An 18636-nucleotide genomic window follows, 5' to 3' on the forward strand; every position below is an offset into this window, starting at 1 on the left:
GGTTTTTTCAGACAAGATTTTTAACAAGACAACATCTCTAGGCATATTAAAATGATAACCTTGGGGTGATATGAATACTTATGTCTTTATCAATACCACTTTGTAACTTCTAGAGGTCATTCATTTCATCATCATATTTGTATTTACAGTTAAGTGTAGAGGCAAATCGCTCGGTTTTCGTCATGTTTCTTTATAGTAGGAGAACTAAAACAAAAAAAAACAAATACAAAATTTTTCATTAAGTTGATTTCTGTTATGTTCGTTACGGTACCATAGCTAAAACAAACGTGGTGAGTATGCTCGAATTAGGTTGGTTTCTGTCACATTCATTACGGTATCGGAATTAAAATAGAAAAGAAAACAAAACTGGCATTCAATATGTTTTCGTTATGTCAGTTACGGTACCGGAAGTAAAACAGAAAAAAACAAAAATACCTTGACCAATATGGTGTCGCCAATTGGCCAATAAAAACTTAGCAACACCAAATTTCTTAATTGTACTTTATAATAATAATTACTTTCACTATAATTCCACCAATCAAAAACTAAACAAGTGAAAGAAAGAAAATAAACAATGGCCAATAGCTACAAACTTGCGCAAAACTATAAGGTCGCATGTGGTGGATAACTCTTTTATGGGGGTGTTGTGTCATTGAGGTATTATACATAAAAGGTGTGTAGTGCATAAGAGCATTCTTAGTACTTTCCTTATCTTCAAATCCAAAATTACACTAACATAGGTTGCTATGGGCGACGAAGGGCGCCTTTGACCCTGCACATCGCTAAGGGGGTACCGGGGGGGGGGGGGGGGAGGCTCACAATGATCGATGCTCCTGTTTTGTTTTGGTGGGCCCTCATATTTGTACTCTTATATATATATATATATATAGGGGGAGGGTTTATTGGATAACTGGGAAACTAACCATTAATCAATTCTCCACATCCTTATGGTGCACCCTCAATAACCTACATTACATTATTTTTGTAGAAGAAAAAAACATCTAAAAAATTTAAAAAATTATATGAATAAAAAATCAAAAACATATAAAATGTAAAAAAAAAATGTTTATCTAGCATCCTCGGTAAAAAAAACCCTTCAAAAAAATCAAAAAAAATAATTAAAAAAATAAAAAAAATAAAAAATATAAAAAAGTAAAAAAAACAAAAAAAAAGCATTTAGCGTCTCCGTTCAAAAAAAACTCAAACTTAGTTTAGCCTTTGGGTTTAGTTTAGCTTTTAGCGGGTGTAGGTTTTTTTTAGCTTGCGGAGGGCGGGGGCACTTTTCATTATATTTTACACGTAAAACAACAAATCTCATTAACATTTTACATGTAAAACAACAGTTCATAAAGATAATACATGTAAATCTTAAATAACTGTTGTTTTTACTTCTAAAATGTTAATGAGATTTGTTATTTTACGTGTTAAATGTTAATTACAAGTTTTTTTATTTATGTAAGATATTAATTTTACATGTAAAAATTAAAAAAACTTTTGTTTTACATGTAAAATGTTAATAAGATTTTCTATTTTACGTGTAAATGTTAATAAAAGTGTTATTTTACATGTAAAATATTAATTTTTACATGCAAAATCTTAAAGAACTTTTGTTTTACATGTCAAACGTTAATGAGATTATTTTACGTGTAAAATGTTAATTAAAAATGTTATTTTACATGTAAAATCTTCATGAAGTATTGTTTTACATGTAAAATGTTAGTGAGATTTTTTGTTTTTAAATGTAAAAGTGTTGACCCCTCCACCCCCCCCCCCCCCCCCCACACCAAACTAAAAGAACCTAAATCCACTTAAAGCTACACTAAACCCGAAAGTTAAACTGAGTTCGTGTTTTTTTTGGAACGGGGATTCTAAATATTTTTTTAAAATTTTTTTATGTTTTTTTAAATAATTTTTTTTTAAATTTATTTTTGAACCGAGGATACTAGATAAACATTTTGTTTTTTTTTACTTTTTTTATTTTTTTCGCTTCTTTTTTGTTTTATAATTTTTTTAACTGTTTTTTTTATTTTTTGGGGGGTTTTTTTTCTCTTACACAAATAATGTGATATGGGTGATTAAGGGTGCACCATCAGCATGTGAGGAATTGATCAAGGGTTGGGAAGGAGTTCCCAGTTCTCCTTTGGAGTTCTCTATTGAACATAACTCATATATATGTGTGTGTGTGTGTGTGTGTGTGTGTTTAATTTCAGGAGAGAAATCAATTTATTGCGAGTAATGAGAGAAGTGGATACAACCAATAAGAAATTTTCTATTCCTTTTTTCTTTTTAACTAAATATAGAGGTAGCATGGTAAAATCCCATAAGTTTTTTATATGGAAATATTAGTTTTGTTTATGAAACTATTGATTGAACGTTCTCTACACAAAAACATACCATACATAGATACCATTCACTAATTTTATTCCATGTAGACTATATAAATTACAAACATCAGTACCGAAGATAAACTGAGCAATAAAAAGATTATACAATATTTAATTAACAAATTATACCATTACATACAAAATACCATATACACACTAGACCACCCGTAACTTTCCTTAACAATATATATACTATTCTACAGCACTAACCAACTTTCCTTCATAACATCAATAGTTTTTGATCTTTCTTAGTTGAGACCTATGCAAACCGTAATCCCAATTTATTATCGTTGCCCTGCATAAGTATCAATAGTTGTTGATCATGTATGTTAAGTCATCTGCAAAACCACAATCGCAATTTCTTATATATAACTACATAGAATAGAAGTTACATACACACCTTTCATATATATTACTGCATATAATACATGTCACCTACACAAGCTAACTTACACTATGAACCTACATAGTCCTACACAGAATATAGATTACCTGCACTTTTAAACTCTGAACTGACATAATCCTGCACACAACCATATTACCTACACTGTGTTGTGTAGGGAGTAATGCACAGTTTTTAATATTCGTTATTTGGACAACTTATATAATAATTGTTTAGAGTGTGTATGTCGACACATTTTAGTATACAGTGTAGTTCTGGTGGGTGGAGTGTAGGACTTTCTTGTGCAGTGTAGGAACAACGAAAAAAACTTTTGAAACCTAAAAGAAACAATCTGATAGGTTTTTGAAGTGTAGAAAAATATACAAAACCACATTTAAACTATACCAACACACCTATCCATTTCTCAATACACAGTCACAAACGTGTAGTTCTGACTGGTGGAGTGTAGGACTTTCTTGTGTAGTGTAGGAACAATGAAAAAAACTTTTGAATCCTAAAAAAACAATTTGATAGGTTTGTAAAGTGTAGAATATTAAACAAAACCACATTTAAACTACACCAACACACCTACCCATTTCTCAATACACAGTCACAAACGTGTAGTTCTGACTCGTGGAGTGTAGGACTTTCTTGTGCAGTGTAGGAACAATGAAAAAAAACTTTTGAATCTTGAAAGAAACAATGTGATAGGTTTGTGAAGAGTAGGAAATTAAACAAAACCACATTTAAACTATACCAACGCACCTACCCATTTCTCAATACATAGTCACAAACACAAAACTCACATATGCATTCAAATAACTTTCAAAGACATATGCATCCATGCAATCCTCAAAAATCCAACTTTCATCACAAATCAAAATCATAATTGAGTATATTAATTAGTAAAGGTTTATATAAATACAAAAGAAAATTCACAAGAATACGTATTTTACACGAAAGCCTTCATATTTTTCCTAAGTCATTAACTCAATAACGGAAATCAATAATTCAATCAATGTCGATGACGAGGTGATAATTTTATTTAAAGAATAACACAAGGAAATCGTCTGACCTTGATGTCGATGCAAGCATATGAGATGAAATCCTAGAAAAAAACCAAAATCGTTCTAGTCAATATTGAAAGCATCTGATTAACATTTCAAAATCATAATCCAGGTCATTAGATACAGAATTGGGATTTCTCATTCTTTAATTCGACAAAAAAATGATGAAATTCGATGAAGAAAAAAACCTAACCATCGACTTCTAGGTTTCCTTCACTACAAAAACTAGGTTTTGATCAACACAGATCCCTTTTAATACAACGTTGCAGACTAATCTTCATTAAAAGAGAAAGGATCTGTAAGAATCAGTTAAATATTTACGAGGATTGAGAGATTTTTGGAAATTTGGAAACTATGAAAAATTGATGATGATATTGTGATGATATATATGATTTTGATTAACAATCTCCAGATTATAACGTTTTATCTAAAAACAAAATTACTATACTAACCTTTTCTACTATAAAGTTTTAAATCAATGAACACATTAATTATACAAAATTACAAAAATGCCATAAACAATGTAGGCCATTAACCAAATGTCAAAATTCTATTGGTTCTTACCATTCCTTGGAAACAACTTCTTTTTATTTGAACATATATATATATATATATATATATATATATATATATATATATATATATATATATATATATTGGGGCACTCAAGGTGCTTTAAACCACAACGGAGCGCTACAGAGAAGGGCTTCGAACCCCATTTCTTATGTGGCGATGACGTGGATGGGCTTTAAAGCCCCTCCATAGTGAACAGATTAAACACACTACATTTTATCTCTCTTTTTTCAATTAAATAATATTTTTTTCGTAATTTTATCATTACATTTTCTCTCTTTTTCACTCACAACCACTTTCAAGAAATATTAAAAAATTATAGGGTGAACATATTGCATTTATCTCCCTCCACTCACAACACCTTAAACTACCCTCTATATTATAAAGGAAAATTGGTTTTAATTGGTCCCAACTATTTTATTTTTGCCGGCGGTGGTCCCAACTATCGTTTTGGCTGGCAACGGTCCCAACTTTCACATACGTTGAATCCACCAGTCCACGACTAACGGAGTACTAACTCCGTTAGGTAAAAGCTGATGTGTCGTCCTAGTTGTCAAAAACAGCTGACATGAGCATCCTACGTGGACTGGCTATGTATTATACATACTCCCCAAATCCCCAACGTTCGAATACATCAAAATCCCTAAATTACACTAAAGCCCTAATTGGATCAATCTCACTCTCAAGCCTTAATCACACTAAAATTTGATCGCAATAAGCCCATCATCATCTTGTACATCTGCTCATAAGAAAACCCTAACCTCCTGACTCACCTTCATCTTCTTATTACTAACCCTAACCTCACCATCATCAAATTCATCCTCCTCAACTTTCACTTGAACAACATCCACCTCCTTCAAATTGGGCACGAACGTATCGTAACCGGAAGTACAATTAAACCTCTTTCGACCGTGATTCCAGGTGTAGCAATAAACAAGCGGTGGCTTTGGTAGATCAAGTGAAAGGACGACGTCCTTCTTGGCTTTGACCTTTTTGGACATGACATTCGAGTATGGCGTGCAGGGAGATGTGGCCGAGTAGACGATGTCAAGCGCAACGTACCTAGATGATGATTGTTCTGGATGTGTAGGGGTTAACAATTGGGAAGAAAATGCCATCAAATTTGGGGGAATTAGGGTTCTTGAGTTAGAGAGAATTTGGGGATTTAAGGGGTGAATAATTTGGGAATTTATGTTTGTATAATGTTTAATATAAAATGTTGGTTATAATACACAGCCGGTCCACGTAGGATGCCCATGTTAGCTGTTTTTGACAACTAGGACGGACACATCAGCTTTTACCTAACGGAGTTAGTACTCCGTTAGTCGCGGACTGGTGGATTCAACGTATGTGAAAGTTGGGACCATTGCCAGCCAAAATGATAGTTGGGACCGTTGCCAGCCAAAATGATAGTTGGGACCACCGTCGGCAAAAATAAAATAATTGGGACTAATAAAAACCAATTTTCTTATTATAAAAAGAGCACTCACTGAATATAGTAAACATGATGTGAATGCTCTAACCCCATTTCCTATCATTATATCATTGTTATTTTATTATTAAAGAAAACATAAAAACATCTCCACTATTCATTACCACACTGAATCATTACCCCACCAATTACAAATATTCAACACCACCGTTATGGAGAAGCGCCCCCAGCTCTAAAACATTACTTGCAGTGAAATTAATAATTTGTTGTATTAAATATTTTTAAATACATGCATTTTAAATAACAATAAACTTTCAATTTATTATACTTGAAATTTATATATGCTACTTAAACTCTCTCGACTAAAGTAACACTTATTTATTTAGAATTTTTATTATCAAATATTTTTTTATTTATAGTTATATTATATATTTTGACATTCATCATCTTTTGTAGAAGTTATCTAACAAAAAGAATATTTACAAAAACAAGTTATTGGAATAATTTAAAGTTATTCAATCAGATGGTCAGATATCTTCATTACTTTAAAAATTATTTGAAATTATATTGTGTAAAGTTACACACACAAAATAAAGATGTTAAAATAATAAAAATGTTAAATTAAATTTTTGAAATTTAATCAATGGTATTTAATGCTTAGTAATAATTAATAAATGTTCAAAGTGGTTATTAATGAATAATTAAAAGCTAAAAGGGTTTTAATGCTAGTATATTAGGATGCTGTATATTAGGCTGCATCAACATCCCAAATGGTTTAAGTAGTAACAATGGTTATGTTCTTATCTTGACAAGAAAATGGCATCATTGGTCAACATCAGCAAAAACTCAAGTTGCTTTCAAATGATTCATTTAATTTTTCAAGAAAAGATTAAAAATCCATAATAAAACATTATATCAAACTTGTTTTGCCCACCAAACTACCATTACCCTTCTTCACATCTACATTCAAAAATATCTTCTGTTCATACACTTGTTTGATAAATTAGAAATCAGGAACAATCATGTTGCTAGAAATTGTGACTGCCGTGGTGTTATTGCTTGTGGCTATTGCTATTTTGGTCATAATTCATGTATGTGTAGCTACAAGGACATTAGGGATGACTCGAGAGAGCATTGGGAGTAGTACTGTAGTGCAAAGAAGTAGTACCATGTCAAAAGATGATATAAACAAGCTACCATGGTATGATTACAAACCGGATCAAGAAATTGATGATGACAGTAAAGTGAAAAGTATGGAGTGTGCAGTGTGTTTGGATGTCTTTAAAAATGGTGATAGATGCAGATTATTGCCAAGTTGTAAGCATAGTTTTCATGCTAATTGTGTTGATTCATGGCTAATCAAGACCGCTACTTGCCCAATTTGTAGAACTTGTGTTGATTTGGGAAAAAGTTGTGGAGCCGGTGATATTTGTTTAGAGTTAACTTAGAGACGACGCGGGTTTGACCCGAGTGATGGTTCTATGTCATGTGGAAGGTTTTGAACATGTCATAGTTCTTAGTTATGTTTTATTGTTTTATCACTGCCTAGATATAGAAAATAGTTAGTTGCAAAAGGATTATACATTAATCTGCAAAACACGAAAATAAGTAGACATAACGAGTTATTCATTAATTAAAGAAATAGTATAATAAACTTATGGATGTGAAAGTACTGCAAGATTTGTAGATTTCATTCACTTTTTGTCGGTGTTGTCTTCGAGTTCTCTTCTGAGCTGCAAAGAGAAGTCATCGTTAACATCATCATCGTCCCAATCGTCTTCCCATTGTTGAGTTACTTCCTTCCCTTCTTCCTTAACATCCCACTCTACAAAATATTTTTCATCATGATTCATGAATGTAGCATAAGAACTTTGGATATATGCAACAATAATAGATTGAATGATTACAAATTACATAAAGATTAAAGCTTTCTATGTACTGTATGAATTATGATAGCATATTAGTATGGGGTTGGTTCCTAACTAATAACAAGCTATATTAGGGATTTTACTATTCCTACTCTAGGTATCAATTATTATCATCAATGTATAAGATCCAATAACAAGAAAGCTAATTCCATTGGTTTGATCAATGATTTTAACCTAATTTCAGTCTGAACTAAAAACTAACATCATTATCTTACAATTCTAATGCACCTCATGAATTATGAACCAAGATAAGGGTTGTAAACGAACTGAACAAATGGCAACTTACTTGGCGAGAATTTCGTCCGATTAATTAAATGAACGAACACAAACAAAGGCCATACTCGTTCAACTGTGTTTGTGAACGTTTGATAACGTTTTCGTTTACGTCTCATTATGTGATAATTTATAAGGAGAATTAGCATATGAATATGAATGTTAACGAAAATACTAACCAAGCTTGGTAGCCAAACCTGGCAAACCATTCTCGTGTAGCCAAATCAAATAAAACATCGTCTGTGTTGTTTGTCCGTTTGTGTTCATGAATCACGAACAAGTCCATTTGGTTCGGTTAGAAGTTCGTTAGTCCAATAAAAGCTTAACGACCAAACATGAGCAAGGCCTTATTTATTCGGTTGTGTTCGTTTACATCCGTAACCAAAAGACAAGCAATCAATTATCCGAAAACTGAGCATCTGAACTACAATTGAATAGAATAGTTAAAACATGAAGTTACCTTGATCGATTTCAAACTCTTCAAACTCGTCGTCATCTTCGAACAAATCGATCTTTGCTTCTTCAGCCGGTGCTTTGGGTTGCTCCGTTGTTGCCATATCTTACGGTTACAGTTGATTTGAATGGCGAATACTCGAGAAGAAATCGTTATTGAAGGAAGAATAAGAATAAGAATCTATGATGGATTGAGCAGCAAGAAAGTTAAAAGCGTATGATACGCTGTCGATTACCAGTGTCAATCCCTCAAAGACCTTTTATTTTCTAAACTTTACATAATCATCCCTCAAACAAAAATATAAATGCTCCCTTACATAATCATCATCATTTTTCTTTCTCAATTTCTTTGTTACAGTTTGGGGTGTAACTGTAAACTAGCCGAGCCAACCCAAACCCTCGAGCTCGGCTCATTTCGACTTATAAGAGCTTGAGTTTGACTTATTAACAACTCATTTTCTAAAGCTCGAGTTCGGCTCGTAAGTTGTTTTTTCAAGCTTGAGTCCGGCCCGTAAATTGTTTATTTATTAATTTATATACGTTTTTAATTATTTATATATATTTGGAGGGGAACTTTAACCAAACATAAACTCGGCTTGAGCTTGGTAATGCAGTGTAAAATTAATATATAGAATGATAGAAAATCGAAAGGAAGTTAAACTTAAAATACACAAGCCTAGTTAAGGCTCAACGGGCTTTCCATACAAGGCTCGAGCTCAGGCTCGATAACCAAACAAGCTTTATTGGAGGGCCGGGCTCGACAAAGCTCGACTCATTTTTAGTTATTTATTTAATCAATTCGAGCTCAAGTAACTTGCGAGTGGCTCGGCTCGTTTGTAGCCCTAGTTACAATTAAGTGAAGAATCTTGAATAGGAAATTTAATTCATGATATATAGTATCATCAACATGTTAGAAATTCTTGAAATTTTTATTATTCAAATGTTTAAAGTTGTATTCATCAGAATTCTGTGTCCTTTCTTCTACCATTCTACGTCTAGTAACAAAAACATAAATGTGATTGAATTCATCAGGAAAATAACTTCTCCTTTTTTTAACAGCCAAATATATCAAGAAACAAAATAGTTAAACCAAGTAAATTTATTTGAATAGCAGTTTAATTTCGATGTTATGCAATGTATGTGTATGAAAGAAATTTTGACGTGAGTCACGTGACACATGTAACAAAGTGATTTCTCCTGTTTATGTTTGTATTTGTAGTGTAAAATTTACATATGGGCTTTCATTGAAAACTTAACTGTTTCGGACCAATTACCTTAGCCCAAGTACACGTTAAGAAACCCAGATTAACATTTACATATTTGTTTTACGCCATAAGTATAACAAAAGCAACCAAGCCATTTATAACCCCAAAACTAAATTTCTAATTATGTATAGTTTAGGTAAGAAACGACTAAATAGCTTATGCTCTCTCTTTATAATGGACCTAAGAAAGTGGATGATACTACATATAAAGTTTTACCGTTTTAGTCTCATTTCTATGAATTTAACGATAATAATTGTATGTTCAGTACCAATATTAAGGATATATAAATAATTCTTAGCAACAAAATATAATAATGCTATACAACTTAAAGTGGATTAGTATTAATGGTTAAAAGAAAAATATAGATTTAGATGGAACTTAGCTTAAACCTATATAAAGTATCGTGGACCTAAATTGTTGCTAGATATCGGTGAAAAAATGTTATTGCATACTTTTTTCTTCACAAGTCGCTTATCATATATTTCAAGATGATGTCGCGGGTTATTACAATTTAACACAACTATTACCATTGGTTTAGTGGTTATTTAGTCATTTCAATTCCACAAGGAGATCATGTCCTCGACAGGGCCGGCTCAACGAATGTGTGGGCCTAAAACGAAACAAGATTTTGAGACCTTTTTATAAAAATTGTTAAAGAAAAAAAAATTGAGTATTACAAGTTTTGAACTCATAACTAGAACTTTAGTAACAACCAAGCCTACAACACCAATACATTAATTTGAGTTTACTATACTCATTATAATATATCTATATATAATTTTATTTTTGATTTGGAGGCCTTAACCGAGTGTGGGCCTAAAACTCTAACTTGGTTTCGCTTCCCCACGAGCTACCCTTGGTCCTCGATCCAACTTTTTAATTGGAAATCGCTCACCAACCTAAATTACTTACCCTGTTATTTAGCATATGAATATTTTCTATGCTACATTTAGAATTGAGCATTCCACGTGTTACGATTTTAGCCTCCCATGTAGAGGTTTAGAAAGGAAAATAATTACACATACATTCAATGAGTAACTTCCTACTCCAACTTCCTCCAAACGTTTTACCGACGGTGACGATTACGATGCCAGTTTCCGTCACGACGATTCGAATCGGCGGCAGGGTTTGTTTGTGTTGATTTGAAGGGTGTTTGGTACCCTATAAATGCACAACCTCTAAAGTCATTCAATTTGATTATTCACCAATCTTATTCCCTTCCATTTGTGAATAAAAAATACAATTATCTTCAAGCTTCAACCATCTCCGGCTTTAGGATTGTCGGAATAAAATCGACCTGAACACAAGTAACCGGTGGACGATACTTCATATAAGGTTTTACCGTTTTAGTCTCATTTCTATGAATTTAACGATAATAATCGTAAGTGTAGTATCGGTATTAAGGATATATATATCATTCTCAGTAGCAAGATATACTAATGCTATACAACTTAAATTGGATTAGTATTAAGGGTTAAAAGAAAAATATAGATTTAGATGGAACTTAGCTTAAACCTATATAAAGTATCATGGATCTAAAATGTTGCTATTGGTATCACCGGACACCGGTGAAAAAAACGTTAGTGCATACATTTTTCTTCATAAGTCGCTTATCATATATTTCAAGATGACGTCGCGTGTTATTACAATTTAACACAACTATTAACATTGGTTTAGTGGTTATTTAGTCATGTCAATGCCACGAGGAGATCATATCATCGATCCAACATCTTAATTGGAACTTGCTCACCACCCTAAATTACTTAACCCTCTTATTTAGCATATGTATATTTTCTATGCTACATTTAGAATTGAGCATTCCACGTGTTACGATTTTAACCTCCCACATATCGGTTTAGAAAGGAAAATATTTACACATACATTCAATGAGTAACTTCCTACTTCAACTTCCTCCAACCGTTTTACCAACGGTGACGATTACGATGCCAGATTCCGTCACGACGATTCGAATGGCGGTATGGTTTGTTTGTGTTGATTTGAAGGGGTGTTTTGTACCCTATAAATGCACAACCCCTAAATTCATCCAATTTGATTATTCACTGATCACTTTCCCTTCCATTAGTGAATCAAACATATAATCTTCATGCTTTAACCATCTCTGGCTTTAGGATTGTCGGAATAAAATCGACCGGAACAAAAGTACCCGGTGGATGATACTTCATATAAGGTTTTACCGTTTTAGTCTCTTTTCTATGAATTTAACGATAATAATCGTATGTTTAGTATCAGTATTAAGGATATATATATCGTTCTTAGCAGCAAGATATAGTAATGCTATACAACTTAAATTGGATTAGTATTAAGGGTTAAAAGAAAAATATAGATTTAGATGGAACTTAGCTTAAACCTATATAAAGTATCGTGTACCTAAATTGTTGCTATTAGTAAGACCTGACATCGGTGAAAAAAATGTTAGTGCGTACTTTTTTCTTCAGAAGTCGCTTATCATATATTTCAAGATGATGTCGTGGGTTATTACAATTTAACACAACTATTACCATTGGTTTAATGGTTATTTAGTCATGTCAATTCCACAAGGAGATCAGGTCCTCGATCCAACTTTTTATTTGGAACTCTCTCACCAACCTAAATTACTTAACCCTGTTATTTAGCATATGTATATTTTCTATGCTACATTTAGAATTGAGCATTCCACGTGTTACGATTTTAGCCCCCCCACGTAGCGATTTAAAAAGGAAAATAATTACACATACATTCAATGAGTAACTTCCTACTCCAACTTCCTCCAACCTTTTTACCGACGATGACGATTACGATGACAGCTTTCGTCACGACGACTCAAAACGGCGGCAAGGTTTGTTAGTGTTGATTTGAAGGGATGTTGGTACCCTATAAATGCACAACCCCTATATTCATCCAATTTGATTATTTACCGATCTATTTCACTTCCATTTGTGAATCAAAAATACAATCATCTTTAGACTTCAATCATCTCCAGCTTTAAGATTATCGGAAAAAAAAAATCAAACGAACACAAATAACCAGTGGCTTTAGGATTGTTGGCAACATGTGGTCGGCCATGCTTCCTTTTCCAAATAAACAATTAGTATTTAGATTTGTACATACATGAAATTTGTGGCATTCGTCAATTTCGGGTCACTTTTGTATTTGTTTTATTATGTAAACCGACCCGTTTTGTAAACCGAATCCTTCTATATAATCAAAATGATGGATTTTATGTTACATTATTGTTTTATACTTGTCGGTTCTCAAAACACCCTTTTCAATCCTTAAAATGGCCTTAAAACGCTTAAAAACAACTTCGGGGCCCAAAACTGCCAATTTTGAGAGTTCAGAATGTCCACCGGGTGACCTTAGTGCCGCGCTAAGGTCAAGGGTAGAGACCTTAGCGCTGCGCTAAAGGGAGTCTGCACCACAACTCGTTTTTTTTGTTGTTTTTATGCAAACATGTGACTTAAACCAACCAATTTTCATGCAAGTCTCTTTATGCTTGACCCTTTCAACTTACCCTATATATACACCACCATTTCCCTTCATTTTCCCCTGTTACATCTCCAAATTCTCTCACAAACTTCAAAGATTCAAGGTTGTTATTTTAGTGTTCTTGAAGGTTTGACTTCCAAAAGTTAAACTGAGTTAAATATTTCATTCTAATTAGCTTATATAGTCTTATTAATACTTGAATATGGTTATACTACATATATATGATATACACCCCTTGTTACCTTTGGTAGTTACTTCTCCGGTCTCGGTCGGTGAGGTTTCGGACCTCGTAAGGCAAGGTTTCATGGAGGACTTCGTGTCCTTGATATATATATATATATATATATATATATATATATATATATATATATATATATATAACTTGTTTATACATATTAATCATGCTTAACTTCTGCTCATTTTAGTTTGTTTGTCATATTTACAAGTTCCATGGTAATGGGTTTAAAGAGTCTAACCTCGGTTTAACCGTAACTAGCTCTAAACCGTAAACCGAACTTTGTTTACTAGTTTTTGTTAAATAATTGTTTAAACATGTTTAATGTTAGATTTAAGTTCTAAGGTCATTTTTATGAGTTCTATGGTTATGGGTTTATAGAATCTTACCTCGGTCTTAACCCGAATCGAAAACCAAACTTTTGTTTAAATACCTTATTATTAACTTTTTGGTTGTAAAACTTAAGTATTTTCATTTGTACATTATTATACAAGTTATTTGATATTTGGGCATGTGGAAACCATCTATAAAATTATTGTGATATGGAAACCGAACCAAACCAAACCGATTTTTACTCGCTTAAGACACACAAGTGTGGTTTTAGCTATCAAGACTTGTATATTTCTTTAAAAATAGTTTAAATACTGATTTTAATTATTTTCTTAAGTACTTGCAAATGCTGGGTCCAACTTGATCTCATAACAAAGTTGGCACCGACAAAACCGAACACTCGCTTAACTTACGTTGTTAGTTCTAAAAAAATAAAACTACATATTTGGTTAAGTATTATTGGATTTTTATGAGTTATATCATAACATTTAATATTTTGGAAAGTTAACTTTGGGTTTGACCAATTATCAAAACCCGAACCAACAACCCGAATCCTCGTTAAAACACGTTTTAGTATCTTTATTTTATAAGGGATTTGGATACTTACATTTTACTCACCTTATTCCTTAACATAGCTTAAGTAAATAGTAAGGTTAGATACTTTAACCCGGTTTCGAGCAAACTTACATTTTTAAATTGTTATTATTATAAATTTTTAAATAGTTACATTTTAAACCTTTAACTCTATTTGTTTACATTTCTTATCTTTTATTTTAAAGTTCCCTAAAACAACCTTTCTAATTCAAGGCTTTTCCTTTTTATTTAGGCCTTACTCATTAGACCCTTCCCACCGTTTTCCCGTCCTTTCCGATCAAGTTTTCTTACTTGAATGTGCGTACTTTCATACCCCGTTTTTCATCTTTCGTTTTGGGGGTGACATTCATACTTATTCAAATTAAATGCTTTATACTTGAGTCTTAAACCACAAACGTTATTGTATACTATACTTAAATAAATGCTCGATTGGTGTTCTATGCTTACATGCTCATGTGTTTACGTGTTTACCGCTTTTGGTTGGTTGATTTATAAATCCTAGACTATTTGGCATCCCCATATAGCAAGGTGTCATTAATGTATTCGTAATAACGATAACTATAAATCCTAAACTATTTGGCATCCCCTTATAGCAAGGTGTCACTAATGTATTCTTATTAGTGACCTCACTTTTTATCCAAATTATTGCTATTATTTATTGTTTCGTATACAAGATTGTGGCTTTTCTTATTATATACTTATATGCTCAAAACTATGAATTGCTCACCAACCTTTGTGTTAATAAACTTCATTTTATGAAATGTTAAAGGTTTGCATTTAGGTTGATTATGGAGTGTGGAGAAAACGTCATCAAGACCTTTAGGATATTAGTAAAATGAACAATATATGATTTTCTATATTTTGTTATATTTGTCTTATGAATATTTTTATGTGACATTTCGATGTTGTGAAATTAAATGGGTTTGTTAAATATTGTCACTTTAAATAGTGTCATGCGCTTATGGGGAATCGTTACATCCCGGCATGTTCAGCCTCCTTTGGTCGGGGTGTGACAGACTGGTATCATAGCCATGAAAATAGGATAGGTAGTTAGACGTAACGACATAGTATTGTTATGCTTAGGGTCCTATACGTGTGCTTATATGTGTTTACTCTATTTTGATTGTTCATATCGCATGTTATTTATAAACTTGTTAAAAATTCACCAATATCATAAATTTTCACATACACACACTTTCATAGTATTTCCAAGGTATCCTTACCTTAAAACACAAAAGTAGATTTTCATTGTGTTTTATGGATTACAAGATTAACTTGGATACCGTTGTTTCAAATCACTTACAGGTTGCATTTATATCGGGTTTGTAGCCATCATAGGAAACGAGACATTATAAAATGACCATTTGACAAAAAGATTTCAAGAATCGAAGGTGATTTACTTACCTGGGATGGTTGGATTATAGTGCTCGTTTTCTAGGCCACAACCCGTATTATACACGTCAATACTTTAAGTTGTCGAATGCAAGCGTTCCGGTCGCCATCCTAATTTCCAGTGTTGAAACAATAGAACCAAGGTGGTTCGTGGACTAGTGTTTTGACATGACGTTGTATCTCGATTTATTATGTTATTATAGTTATTTGAGTCGAAAACATGAAAAAGTCGTTGTGGTTAGTGCACATGTTTAGACTTCAATATGGTGTTTTATAAAACTTTTTAGTATCGGAATATCAAATCATGGTGGTTCATGTACGATTTTCTGACTCTATAAATCTCAAAATCTCAAATTTTCAAGCTTTAACCTCTCAAAAATCATTTACGTTTTGTTTTTGGATTGTTATTTATATACAAAGTTTTATATTTTATCTAACACTAACATCTTCTCCTCACAAACTCTAGGATTCACAATCAAAAATTGAAATCTTATTTTATTTTATACACCCTCATACTCATTTCTTTTTACCTCAAACTTATTTCATTTCTTTATAATCTTTTAGCATGCCTCCGGTTAGCCGTCACCCGCGCAAGAACTCCAACCGACGTATGGCTGCTTTCATCATCAAGCAAATAGCCATTGTGATTCCTGAATTTGTAACCTAAATCCAAGCTACCCAACCTCCACCCGTTGTTGCACCCATGAACCCTAACCCGTATCTTACTCGTATAAGTAATTTACTAGTGCCAACCCAACCGAGTTCTTGGGTACGAACTGTGCAACTACCTTGTTGCAATGGTTCGAGTCAATGGAGAATGTGTTTCAACACAGCGAGTGCCCCGATGCGAAAAAGACAAACTTTGCTTCGATCATGTTTAAGAAAACCGCTCTTACATGGTGGGGTTGTGTTATGCACCTCCAAGGGCCGGAAACGGCTATGGCCCTTCCATGGTCCGATCTTAAGGCACTTATGATGAAGACGTTATGTCCCAAACGCGAACTTCAAAAGCTAGAGGAGGAATTCTGGAACCTCAAGCAAGATAGTGGTGATAATGCCGCCTATTCACTCCGTTTTCACGAGTTGAGCATTCCCGTCCCTCACTTGGTTACCCCGGCTGAACGTGAGCTTGACAAATACATTGGGGGTCTACTGATGCAAATCCGGGACTCTGTTATGAGTAGCAAACCCGTGAACCTTGAGGATGCCATCACTCTAGCCAGTGCGCTATTGGAAAATCATGTGAAGGCGGGTACCCTAACCCTCAAGAAGTCAAGTGAGAAGGCCAAGCCCGAACCCGCACCGCAAGCCAAGGTGGAACCCGCACCACAAGCCATTAACTAATCCAACTCATCCCGTCACAACAATAACAACAACAAAAAGAAACCCAAGACCATCTACCGAAACTTTGTCGTTACTCAACCCCAACCACAACAACAAACCCAAGCCATTCAAGCACCACCTCCACCTCTCTCGCAAGCACCTCAAGTCAACAATGGAAATCAATGGCAAGCTTTCATGATAAATGCAAACCAAGCTCAAGTGGAAAACGATGTTGTGAACGGTATTTTTTTGGTGAACCATCATTTGGCTTCTATTTTGTTTGATATTGGTGCCAACAGAAGTTTATTTTCTTTGAAATTTGAGTCTAAACTTGCTATGCCTCGAACCAAGCTTTCCCGACCGTTTTCTGTTGAAGGCACCAATGGCAATTCCACTACCATCAATTATGTCGTCTGCGATTGTTCTCTCATTCTTTCCAAACATAAATTCTCCATCGATCTCATCCCGATGAAAATGGGAAGTATCGATGTCATAGTAGGCATGGATTGGTTATCTTTGCACTGTGCTGAAGCCGTTTGTTTTGATAAATTCATTCCCATTCCGCTCGTCAACGGCTAAATTCTTAAAGTCTTCGGCAACTGTTGGTGCATAGATGTCAGTAGTTCATATGTCTAATGTCTGTAATCGAGTCTGTAATATTGTTTGTGTATTTGTTTGTTAAAGCGAAGTTGTTGACAAATTCGCTTAGGCGAACTTGTTAACCAAGCGAAGTTGTTGACAAGTTCGCCTAGGCGAACTTGTTAAACGAGCGAAGTTATGGACAACGAGCGAGTTATTAATATAACGTGTGTTTGTTCGTATCGTGTTCGTGTGTTCGTGAGCTTGTATTCTACGTCCGTAACGATCTACACAGGGATTCCGCACCTGTGTATATCGGGATATCTCGTGTGATCTACACAGCGAAGTTATGTTACATACGAACTTGTTGAACGAGCGAAGTTATGGACAACTTCGCCTGAGGCGAAGTTGTCGTGTATTTATATAGGCTACGGTCTACTGTTTTGTGATAGATAGAGTTGGTTAATTTACGTGTAATTCAGTGAGTTGAGTGACGTGAGGTCGAGAGTCTGTAAGTATCTCGGTTCGAGTTATTTATATAACGTGTGTTTGTTCGTATCGTGTTCGTGTGTTCGTGAGCATGTATTCTACGTTCGTAACGATCTACACAAGGATTCCGCACCTGTGTATATCGGGATATCTCGTGTGATCCGTCCAGGGAACCTACAATTGGTATCAGAGCATTTGCTCGATTGTGTGGTTCGGGATATTCACGCGGGTGTAGAATTCGTCTCATTTCGGGTATTCACGGGACGAGTTTTTGGTGTTTTTGCTCATTCTAGCTTCCTACCAGTGTGTTCAAGCCTTTAAACCGTCAAAAACGTCGTTAAAATCCGAGTTTCAGATCTGCAGAAAGTTCAAGTTCGTCAGGCGAAGTTGCTGTTCATCAGGCGAAGTTGCCGTCAGGATACGTAGGGTTTCAGCGAAGATATAAGGGAAA

The 18636-nt window shown here is 33.9% G+C and overlaps 2 protein-coding genes across 2 annotated transcripts; one reads left to right on the top strand and one right to left on the bottom strand.

Moving 5' to 3' along the window:
* The first annotated feature begins 6860 nt into the window (after positions 1–6860).
* Positions 6861–7286, top strand: LOC143607615 (RING-H2 finger protein ATL74-like). The gene has a single exon (XM_077082998.1). The coding sequence runs from the start codon at positions 6861–6863 to the stop codon at positions 7284–7286; it is 426 nt and encodes a 141-aa protein (XP_076939113.1).
* A 102-nt stretch (positions 7287–7388) lies between these two features.
* Positions 7389–8664, bottom strand: LOC143607614 (protein DELETION OF SUV3 SUPPRESSOR 1(I)-like). Its single transcript, XM_077082997.1, has 2 exons — positions 8500–8664; positions 7389–7663 (listed from the first exon to the last, which is right to left on the bottom strand). The coding sequence occupies exons 1-2, from the start codon at positions 8594–8596 to the stop codon at positions 7533–7535; spliced, it is 228 nt and encodes a 75-aa protein (XP_076939112.1). The 5' UTR covers positions 8597–8664; the 3' UTR covers positions 7389–7532.
* Positions 8665–18636: the final 9972 nt, after the last annotated feature.

Source organism: Bidens hawaiensis, unplaced genomic scaffold, assembly GCF_021521415.1.
Source record: "Bidens hawaiensis isolate Kalapana, Puna unplaced genomic scaffold, B.hawaiensis_p1.1 tig00084159_1, whole genome shotgun sequence".
NCBI lineage: Eukaryota > Viridiplantae > Streptophyta > Magnoliopsida > Asterales > Asteraceae > Bidens > Bidens hawaiensis.

Excerpts from the sequence above, each read along its gene's own strand:
- LOC143607615 (XM_077082998.1), top strand. The coding sequence starts at position 6,861 with ATGTTGCTAGAAATTGTGACTGCCGTGGTGTTATTGCTTGTGGCTATT.
- LOC143607614 (XM_077082997.1), bottom strand. The coding sequence starts at position 8,596 with ATGGCAACAACGGAGCAACCCAAAGCACCGGCTGAAGAAGCAAAGATC. Across the intron at positions 7,664-8,499 it reads AGAGTTTGAAATCGATCAAG|AGTGGGATGTTAAGGAAGAA; the intron begins GTAACTTCATGT and ends AATATTTTGTAG.